The sequence below is a fragment of the Mastacembelus armatus genome, chromosome 17, assembly GCF_900324485.2.
Source record: "Mastacembelus armatus chromosome 17, fMasArm1.2, whole genome shotgun sequence".
Lineage (NCBI taxonomy): Eukaryota > Metazoa > Chordata > Actinopteri > Synbranchiformes > Mastacembelidae > Mastacembelus > Mastacembelus armatus.
The window spans coordinates 7172069-7182800 of NC_046649.1; the positions used below are offsets into that span (position 1 = coordinate 7172069).

Consider the following 10732-nt stretch of genomic DNA (forward strand, 5'->3'; position numbering starts at 1 on the left):
CTGTCCAACATATTTGTAACACAAGTGTTGCGCTCTCAAAACATCCACCAGTTTACTTTCACGTCACTTCTAGTTTGATCAAATGCCTCCTCAAATAAATCAACTCTGGAGTTCTAACAAATGTGTGGGTGTGTGTGCGCAAGAGGTTTTGTGGAGGCGTGGTCCGCTGCGTTGCGCGTTGCTAAGCACAAATTTGGCATATAAACGCAAAATGAGCAGTGGTCCCATGCAGCCAGCCGCGCACTGACCGACCTGAGGAATTCAACAGGTACCTATAGACATTGCTGAGCTCTCTGTCTTCCAGCGTGTATGTGCAGTCTGGAAGAGAATCGATTGCCTGCACTGAATATGTGTGTTGGATGGAGTTAAAGGCTCCCTGGATTAAAATGCTTTAATCTCAAGGCGCTCGGGCATCTGGAATAGTGCACCTGCATCAGTTCTGCAGAATTTGAAGGTAAATTTATGTTGTTGTGATTTGTATCTAATAAATAAATAATATTGTATAATATTTATTTGGTAATTGAGTGCGTGCATAGCAACTTTATCCAATGTTTTGTTTTTATTTTTAAGCATTTCATATCAATAAGCATTATATTATTAGACCCTTTCTATAGCTGTAGTGTAAACATTTGAAAAATTTCATAGCTTGAAACGCTGATTTTTATAAAATAATTATGGAATCTTTTAATATTTCCAATAAAATTACCATTGCGGTTGATTTTTGCGCATGTAGTAACTCGTGCATGCGCAGCAAATCTCTTGTTTTGCGTGTGAAAAGTGAATTTACACAAGTCGTTACGTAGTTACGCAGTGACCTGCAGATACACTCACACTGCTGAAAGCTGTCTTAGAGAGTAAGTAGACTCACAGGGTCAATTTAAGGCGCTTCTTTTCGAAGATGCCCTACAACATACTGTTTTTGATGAACAAAGAGCAAAGTCTGATGTGTGCAGTCGCACCTGTAGTCACCCTGTCTCATCATGCACGTGCTTTGTGTTGCAGAGAACAAAAGGGATTCTTCATTCAGAAGTTTTCTCCATCATGAAAAGATCTATTCCTTTCCTGGGCTGGTACAGAGCAGCAAGCTTGTTCTTGTACTTGAACCAGACCATCCTAGCTATGTCTCTCACCAACTCCTCACAACTTGAGTCCATCCTGGGAAAATACAGGGATAAGGATGAGGAGTGGTGGAGGCCCAGGTCAAGAGGGAAGAGGGCCATCAGTGAGGAAGATATGCACCTTATCCTGGACCTACACAACAAGCTGCGTGGTCAGGTCTACCCTCCTGCCTCTAACATGGAGTACATGGTAAGTGCAGAGGACACAGGCTATCACCTTTTGTAAAAGTAATTCAGAGCACACCAGAATACAATTTAACATTCAAAGGAATTCACCCATGAATACATTTCTGTTAAATTTATGCACTGAGCCACTGATCCAACCCTATAATACTGTTGGAATTGTTATTAGGAACAGCAGGCTTGTCAAACCTCACATTTCAAAACATGCCTAAATTCCAAAGTGCACATTATCAAATAATCCACTCATAACCATGCCAATCATTTCTGCTAGTTATTGGATTTGTGGAAGTTTGCATCAGATTCTTCACATCCTAAAAGACGTTTCTCTTGTAATGTAAAAAGTGAAAATTGCCTGAAAATATGAATGAGAATTCACACAGTGTGATGTAAAAACAATATTAACAGTTGAATGCCCTGTTTATCCTGATATGTTACCAGGACTAAAACCATCTACACTGCAATACAAGAACAATGCCATATTTTTATTTTCCACATATTCTACAAGGAGCATCAGTTGGCGAAGAGGTTGACTTATATCAAGTAAAGTATGTAGCAATCAAGTGCAGATCCTTTTATGCCTCGGCTTGCATGACTAGTTAATGATTGATGAATAATGAAGATGAATAATCAGGATCATCATGCAATATCAAAAGCATAGATTCAATGCAGGATCCATATTTAGAAATTCGACATATGCTTTTAGTATCAAATCAGAGGTCTGACACTAAAGTCATCAGACTAAAGTGACTCTGCCACTGTAGCTCTGTCAGGTAAGGAAGGAAAGAGCAGGGGAGGAAAACAGAGAGAACAATCTTTGCAAGGCAAAGACACTGCCTGGCTAACTTCTGCTCCAGCTTGCCCGCCTTGCTGACCCTGGCCCAGGTCCAGCTTTCACCCCCACACTGTTGTCCTGCCCTCTACCTCAACCATTTTGCTCCCCTCCCACTCTTCCTGCTCTGCATCTCCTTACTCAAACTTCCCCTTCTCCTCACGCCTTTTCTCCCTGCCTTGCTCTTTTTGCCTTCTTGGTCTTCAGCCTCAGACTTTTCTTCACCCTCCTTCACTTTCACTCTCTCCCTTCACCTCCTCTCTCCTCATCCATTGCAGCTCACTCAAATTCTGGCCAAGGCCAATGTTATCTTTTATTTGATCCTCCATGCATCTCATTTTGGGTAGCATAGTGGTGCATCTATTTCAAACATGTCAAACCCTGTCGTTTGAAGTGCAGTGCACAGTAGTGTAAATGTATGTTATGTACACTAATCCAGTGTTGCTTTAGTGAGGGATACTATTACTGATGATAATGATGTGGTAAAGCAGGAGGCTGATGAGGGCCCAGTATTTGGTTTTCAGATTGCAGGATCTGCAGGCCAAAGGGGCTGCACTTCACTGTAGCTCTGATGTTCAGTTTCATGCAAAAGCCATTCAGCATATGCCCGCAGAGCACTGCTGTGTCCGTTCATCTGAAACACGTCACTTCTTGCCCAGCAGAGCAGACTCAGAGAGTAATAGAGACCTCTTTAAAGTTCCCCAAATTCACAACCACTTTCTTTATTGTAGACTGAGTTACAAGCATTTGTGTGAAGCATTTTGCATACTTTGAATTACAAATTAAAAAATATCTACTTGTTTTCTTCCTCATTATAATTCTTCCCTTGAGCACTCCACCTAAATTTAGTGCTGTAAGAATGCACATCTTGAACTTAGCTCCGTAGCAGAGGTGGTCCTACATGGCAGATGGCTGAAAACAGGTCTGTATTTTGGGAACTTAATGCACTATGGAATGCAAAAAGAGATTGGTAGCTGTTATCGTGACCTTTCTCCAAAGGCTTGCAGGCACTTCTTCCTCCCTACTGCTGGATAACTGGGGGTGAAGAATAACAAGAACATGGGGAGAATAATGAGCTTGAGACGGTTTGCAGTGAAAACTTTGCTCTCAACTCAAATGTGGATGATTAAAAGAAACCAACACTGACTTTTAGGACAAGACAAAAGATGAATTGCATTGTCAAGATGGCATAACTTTAGTACCCAACTAACCACCATGTCTTCCCTGAGGACATGTTCAGACCAACGTTAGCTCTGCGTGAAGCAATTCAGTGCTCTCATTCTTTTCAATGAGACCACTGTACTGCTTCAGCAAGTGAACCAATGAACTGCCCAAAAGATGAACTTTGGATAGTCATACTGTACTTCACAATGCCGCATGGCAAACATCATGTGGCAAGATATTTGTTTTTGAGCAAATGACTAGTGCGGTCATTTTTCTGGTGGCACATTCCATTTTCTATAGCCTAATGCTAACACATTGGACAGGATCATACCATCTTTTACCTGAGGCCACATTCAGAAAAATCAAATGTGGAATTCTACAACTACAAAATAATGTAAAGGTCATGGAAAAACAGTATCACAATGCAATCATACAGGAGCATGGTCCCCTGAACAGTAAGCAGCACCACAGTGAATAGACAACAGTGTGCACAGTGTGTTTGCCTCACTAAACATGTGGAACACATTATGGTGGTCAGTCAGAGCAGTTACAGCTCCACACTTAAGCATTATCCGATTAGTTTTGATGTGTGATAGTCATAATGCAGCTGAACAGTATGTCAACAGCAGAGCACACTGCACCTATTCTTCTCCCTCCCCAACAGAGTCGACACTAAATTAACTTTGCTGAAATATTTGAATTGCTCAGCTCTATACTTATGGTCTGCTTTTTTGCTTTGTTGAAAACAAGATGTGTGTGAATAGTTTTCAGGTATTTTGATGTTAATTGAGTTACGTTTTGTGAAGTTTTACAGTAAAGATGGCATCAAGCCCCCCAAACAGAGGCTTTGTGTGTTGGTTGTTTTTTCCCCATCTTACTTGTTTTCTAAGACCAAACCTCACTGGAAACAAGGTATGAAACAAGAATACTGAATAGTTAACACAAAGCTGCAACATAATGTGGTGGTGGTGATACCCCTCTGTTTCCCTTCTTTCTCATGTATGTGTTTGTGGGTAAAAGCTTGAACAAGGCAGAGGTCTAGTTCTGACAGAGGCACGGTACTTTAAAGCAAAGCGCAGGTTCACCTTTCAGGTCCAGTTTGCATTGAGTATGTAGTGTTTACTTTTGGATTACTTCTAGTGGACTTTATCTTAGCTGGGTCTTGAATGATTAACTATCTTAAAAAATGTTATGAGTGGCAATGAAATCCACCAGTATGTTAAGTGACCAGTGTGCCCACTTAAACCTAGAGGGTGATCCAGAGTGAAGCTAGCCTTATACTGTGTGTGTGTGTGTGTGTGTGTGTGTGTGTGTGTGTGTGTGTGTGTGTGTGTGTGTGTGTGTGTGTGTGTGTGCATCTCAGGTATGGGATTATGAGTTAGAGAGGAGTGCTGAGCACTGGGCACATACCTGCCGATGGGAGCATGGACCGAGCCACATGTTGACACAAATAGGCCAAAACCTTGGAGCACACTGGGGCAGGTGTGTATGTACAAAAACAAGTGTCAGTTCAAATGTGTTTTATCCTGTTTTCATGCCTTGTGGAAATTTCAACAAAGCAGGTTAGGTGTTTTTAAATTAGCAACAAACGAATTAAGATTACATTTTTATGGTATAGCATCTTTTCTGTCACTTTAGGGACCGCCCCCCTACCTATCACGTCCAGGCCTGGTATGATGAGGTGAGGTATTACAGCTATCCATATGCCCAGGAGTGTAACCCACACTGCCCATTCAGATGTTCAGGACCTGTATGCACCCACTACACTCAGGTATAAGGGCTTTCATATTTAGTTATAGGTCATATGGTTGGGTGGGGTTAAAAAGCATACAGAAAAAGCATAGAAGTGGAAATATAACATTTTATAGAAAAAATTGTTGTGATCATATATATGATATGTATGTGTATATATATATTTCTGTGTGTGTGTTTTTATATATATATTTATACATTTTAAGGCAATTATATTTTAGTGTGTTTTTCATGTACTGAGAGGGCAGTGGTGCATAAATAAACTCAAAGACACAAAAGATTTTTCTCTCTCAGAAGGTACAAAATTTTGTATTTTGTTTTATAATTTATGCTCCTCATGTATCTGATTTGTGTAATTTGCTATATTCATATAGGCAATGTCTGACACCACTGTCCCATAAATGTATGTGTACCACTGAACACTTTACATTGTTTTTCAGTTGGTGTGGGCCACTAGTAATCGCATTGGCTGTGCAATCAATGTGTGTTACAACATGAACGTGTGGGGAATGATCTGGGCCAAAGCTGTCTATCTGGTCTGCAATTACTCTCCACCGTAAGTTTGTATCATACAGATCTTAATTCTGTACAATTGTAAGTGTAGTTATCTCAGGATCTGTAAATTTTACATTGTAATAAAAATGTTTTGTGACAAGGCAAACCAAATCAAGAGCTACAGTCAATGTGAGAGATGACCAGCACTTAAAATCGAACTCCACAGGCTTCACACATTAACCTGCTTACAAGTCTTAAAGCCTTATGCTCCTCCAGAGGGAACTGTCCTAAAGCCATCATGTGATATCACTTAATCCAGCATCTACTGGGTCTGAAGATGAGCAGTTTGAAAATAAGTTGCATTGTTGGTAATGTAGGTCTTGACAAGGAAGAAGAATACACTACATTGATTTAGATATTGAATGCATTATCACAGATACAACAGAATATTGTTCAATGACAGGAAAGTGCAAATTTCAGGAGGTTTAGTTTATAGATTTGTTCATTACAATGCACTTCCATCTTCTGATTATAAAAACATTTGTCTGCCAAAACCCTTAAACTTTTTTTTTTTTTTTTTAAACAAACTTTTTCTCCTTTTTTAATTTTGAGAGAGTCTGTGTTCTAATGATTTTTTCAGGGGTAACTGGTGGGGTCATGCTCCATACAAATATGGAACTCCCTGCTCTGCCTGTCCAGCCAGCTATGGTGGTGGCTGCAGGGACAACCTCTGCTACAAACGTGAGTTTGGATCAGATTTTTCTCTGGTACCTGGTTTGCTGCCATGTTTTCAACTCCCTAACTTCATTTTCACTTGAGCAAAATGGTCACAGATTCTAGTACTGAATGAACGAAAAAATGATTGTCCTGGTTTGTTTTGTTTTGAATACTACCCTCATTTCAGATGGTGGTGTGGAGAGTCGTCCACCTCCTGAGATTGAAGAGACCAACTACATTGAACCTGAGCCAGAACCAGTGAAGGACAGGGAGCCGCAAACCAGGGCCCAGTCACCAGACCCTTCACCCAGTCACAACCTGGAGAGAAACCAGGTTGTCAGCACAGAACAGATGTGTAAGAAATGCTCCTATAATATGCATCTCTTTAAATGAGACAGTTTCTAACATGTACACTATTATCAATAATATGCAATGAGTTTGTGAAAAGCTACTTTTTCTTATTTTAGGCCAACAGGTTGACTGTGAGACTAAGCTGAGAGATCAGTGCAAGGGAACGACCTGTAACAGGTAAAGGCTGATAAACGGATTGACACTGCTGAACATCAAATATATGTACATTGTTATGTATTGGCCCTGTGATGGACTGGTGACCTGTCCAGGGTGGACCCCTGCCTTTCACCCAAAGAGAGCTGGGATAGGCTCCAGCAGATCCCTGTGACCCTAAAGAGGAATAAGTGGGTATAGATGATGGATGGATGGATGAGTGTTAAGTATTATATGCAAGTATTATTTGCTAATTGCAAAGATGCAGAGATAGGTGGGAATTAAATTAGCTCAGATAGCATTAGATAATTTATTTTCAGAAAGCAGTTTTACTTGGAAAATATATTATTATTTTGTGTTATATTAGAAATACTTGTGCTTTTATTACACAAGACAAGATGTTGTTCATTTTACTGTTCTTCTTATCCATAGATACGAGTGTCCACCTGGATGCGTTCACAGGCCTGGAAAAGTAGTTGGAACTGGATTCTATGACATGGTAAATGATCCCTAACAGCAGCTTTGTATTTTCTGTATTGTGTGGTATGTACTATATGATAATACTGAGACTAGAAATTACAAATTACAGATACCTTGTTGTGTTATTATTAATGTTTTTGTCTGTCATTTATTGCAGCAATCAAGTGTGTGTGCAGCTGGTCTACATTCTGGTGTCATTGACAATGATGGTGGATGGCTGGATGTGACCAGACTGGGCAGAAAACAACAATTCATCAAGTCATACAAGAATGGTATTCAATCAATTGGGTAAGAACTCTCTGAATTCATTTTTTTTAGAAAGTGTTCAGGTAAAGGTTCAATGTGCAATATTTATTTCAATCTATTAGCAGAAATGGAATATAGTATTGATCAATATGTTTTCATTAGTATGTAGTCGCCAACCACTGCATTTTCTTAATCTTAGACTAAGCCTTTAAATCTACATAGGGAGCAGGTCTCCTTTCACAGAGGCAGCCATGTTGAGCTGCTGTTTCTACAGTAGCCCAGAATGGACAAACCAAACACTGGCTCTAGACAGGGCACCTTGTGTTGTTTTAAAGGTGACAGCTTCTGTACCCTCCCTCAAGCCAGGAAACAGGGGCTGGGGGGTGCTCAGAGGGTTGCGTTTTGCAATCTCACCACTAGAGACTACTAAATCTTTAACATTTTACACATTGCACCTTTAATAGATATATGGTATATTGACTGCCTTTGTAGGGGCTGTCCAACATATGGCTGTTAGGAGCAGAGAATAACTTGATTCATTTTTCTTCTGCTTCACAGGAAAAACAGAAGTGCAAATTCATTTAAAGTCGAGTCAGTGCCAGGTAAGAAGCACACTTTTCACTCTACACATACAGATACCATGTTGTGTTGTGTTGACTGTGAAGTCATTATGCTGTGCCTTTTTCTCCCAGTTAAGGCAATAACATGTGATACCACCGTGGCACATTTTTGCCCTTTTAAGAAACCTGTTCGACACTGTCCCAGGTAACATTATGCTTCAAATTATTTCAAGAACAGCTGGAGCTTTTGTGTTGACTCAAAAACATCTCACTGAGTAAAACCACAATGGGCTGCGTCAGTCATAGTCGTTCTGAGTAAACGAGATTAGTTTTATTTGGCTGCATTACCTTTCAGATTTTAATTAGCAAAGTAGCAACACAGGGTGATAACCAGAGTAACTGAGATGCTCTTAGCTACCCTGCAAACTTTCAACATCAAAGGGAAATTAACATTTCACAATTTTTACTACTGTTGTGTGTGTATATGAAGTCATACATTAACAAAAGCTGTTTTTGTTGCCATGTACAGATTTCTTTTACGCTTAGTCCAAGAACCTACTTAACAATTTAGCCAGAGATTATTTTGGCCTCCAGATAGAGCTGCCTTTAAGACAGGTTTGCAAAGCAGGGGCCGAGCCATTTGTAATGTCCTTATATTCAGGAGCATCTGGCCTAAAAATCATTTTATTAAGAAACATCTTCTCTTGTATGCACTGAAAAAATCCTATGACCTAAACTGAAATCTGATTTTTCCTTCAGGTTGTATTGTCCGAGGAACTGTTTGCGTGATGGTCAAATCCGAGTTATTGGGACCAAGTATTACTCCGATGTGAGTTCTTGCATGAATGTCATAAATTGGCCATGACAGGTGTAATTACCTACAACAATGATGCCTAAATTCCATTTAGACACTAATAATAGTCTTACCATGTCAAATTAACATGCAGATATTTAAACTGTAAAACCTATCATTAAGTAATATTGTTAGTTACTGTACATTGAAGGTTTTTCCTGTTATGTCTAAATGTCTGCTGTGAAAAACCTTCACATTGTCCTTTTCACATCAGATGCTTTGTCATTGCTGGAAAAGCAAATATATAACTGATAACATTAAATGTGGTTCTATCTCCTACAAGTGACCTAGCATGCATACTGCCAGGATCATGAAATATAGACTGTAACCTTTATTGAAGTTATTTATTGTCTTCTTCACCTACCAAATGTCATAATTTGGTACCTTTGGTAAATACTGTGAAAAGATATTTATTACTGCTTCCTTCAAAGATTATTACATGATTATTCTTTTGGGCTCATTCAGTACTTGCACTATTGAACTTAAACACGTATAACCTACTGTCAAATCCCTGTTCCTTGTTTGTTAGAGGGACCATTTGAATTTTGATGATTTCATGTTACATAGCTCTGGGCTTGATTCTTCTTTTTGTTCTACTAATTATTTGATATAACGCAGTGTTAATCGTGTATTGGCCTGATTCATTCAGAAATCCAGTATCTGCAGAGCAGCCATTCATGCTGGGGTGATCCAGAATGAGTCTGGAGGTTACCTTGATGTGATGCCAATGGACAAAAGGAGGCAGTACACTGGCAGTTACCAGAATGGCATCACCTCAGAGAGGTATGAATAAAAATATGAAGTAGACACATTCAGCGAGCGTACCTAATAAGCTGCCAAGTTTGGATAAAGTAGTCGCCGTATATTAAAGCATATATTTGACCACATGTATCCCTTTTGGATATAAAGATCATAAAATGTTAAATTTTATTTAGTATTTACTTGGACCTTGTCTAGAGTTCAGATTTCAACATCCAAGGACATGTTTATATGAAAACGTGTCATTGCTGTTTAAAATACCCCCTGCATATCTTTTTCTCTCCCTGATGTTCTCCTTTCAGCCTCCTGAGCCCAACAGGAGGAAAAGCCTTCAGAGTGTTTGCAGTCATTTGAGAAACCACTCTTAAAGGGCAGAGTACTGTGAATCATGGCCACTTCACTTCAAACAGCAAACCCAGACATTAGCATCTTACAACTTGTAATTACATGTATTCCTCTATTGAAAAATCCTGCTTTTTAGGACATTTTTCAAGGATTCTCTTCAAATTTTGGTCCTGAGTGAATCAGTGTCCAAAAATAATTTAGGAAGTTTTAGGTGAATTATGAGCCAGGATGTCGTTTGCCTTATATCTTGCCTGTCCGCATTGGGTTGCCAAGCATTTTATATCATATACCAGCAATTTTTAAACATAAATATACTAGACACCCACAGATTTCGCACTGCTCCAGTTGCCTCCCATAATTTCAGATTGTGAAGCTTTCTCGGGAGTACCAAACCAGACTTGGTAAAATGATTAACAAATTATAATATGTGATGTATAGCTATAGGACAGAATTAAATAGGTAGTGATTATACATAAATCCATCCCAAATCTTTGCCTCACTATATAAAGAGCCTTGGCTGGATACACTCCCAGGGGGCACAACATGTAAATACTTAGCTCTCTATAATACATGACCGCAGAATACTGCAGGGCTTGCCTTCAGCAATAATTTAGTAGATTTAAATTCCTAAATATATTTGCAATTTATTAAAATATCAAAACCAAAAATAACATTCAGTGAATCTAAGACCCTTATGGGTTTACTCCTCGTGGCTGACAGTTCAGCT

General features: G+C 39.4%; 1 protein-coding gene across 1 annotated transcript; it reads left to right on the top strand.

Annotated features, from left to right (window-relative positions):
- The first annotated feature begins 323 nt into the window (after positions 1-323).
- Positions 324-10482, top strand: crispld1b (cysteine-rich secretory protein LCCL domain containing 1b). Its single transcript, XM_026313877.1, has 15 exons — positions 324-454; positions 1003-1308; positions 4658-4776; positions 4933-5065; positions 5487-5602; positions 6182-6282; positions 6446-6613; positions 6726-6786; positions 7195-7261; positions 7400-7530; positions 8047-8090; positions 8181-8253; positions 8808-8877; positions 9551-9684; positions 9963-10482. Exons 2-15 carry the CDS (start codon positions 1042-1044, stop codon positions 10012-10014), a joined length of 1536 nt encoding a protein of 511 aa, XP_026169662.1. The 5' UTR covers positions 324-454; positions 1003-1041; the 3' UTR covers positions 10015-10482.
- Positions 10483-10732: the final 250 nt, after the last annotated feature.

Excerpts from the sequence above, each read along its gene's own strand:
- crispld1b (XM_026313877.1), top strand. The coding sequence starts at position 1,042 with ATGAAAAGATCTATTCCTTTCCTGGGCTGGTACAGAGCAGCAAGCTTG. Across the intron at positions 8,091-8,180 it reads TAAAGTCGAGTCAGTGCCAG|TTAAGGCAATAACATGTGAT; the intron begins GTAAGAAGCACA and ends TTTTTCTCCCAG. Across the intron at positions 8,254-8,807 it reads CCTGTTCGACACTGTCCCAG|GTTGTATTGTCCGAGGAACT; the intron begins GTAACATTATGC and ends TTTTTCCTTCAG.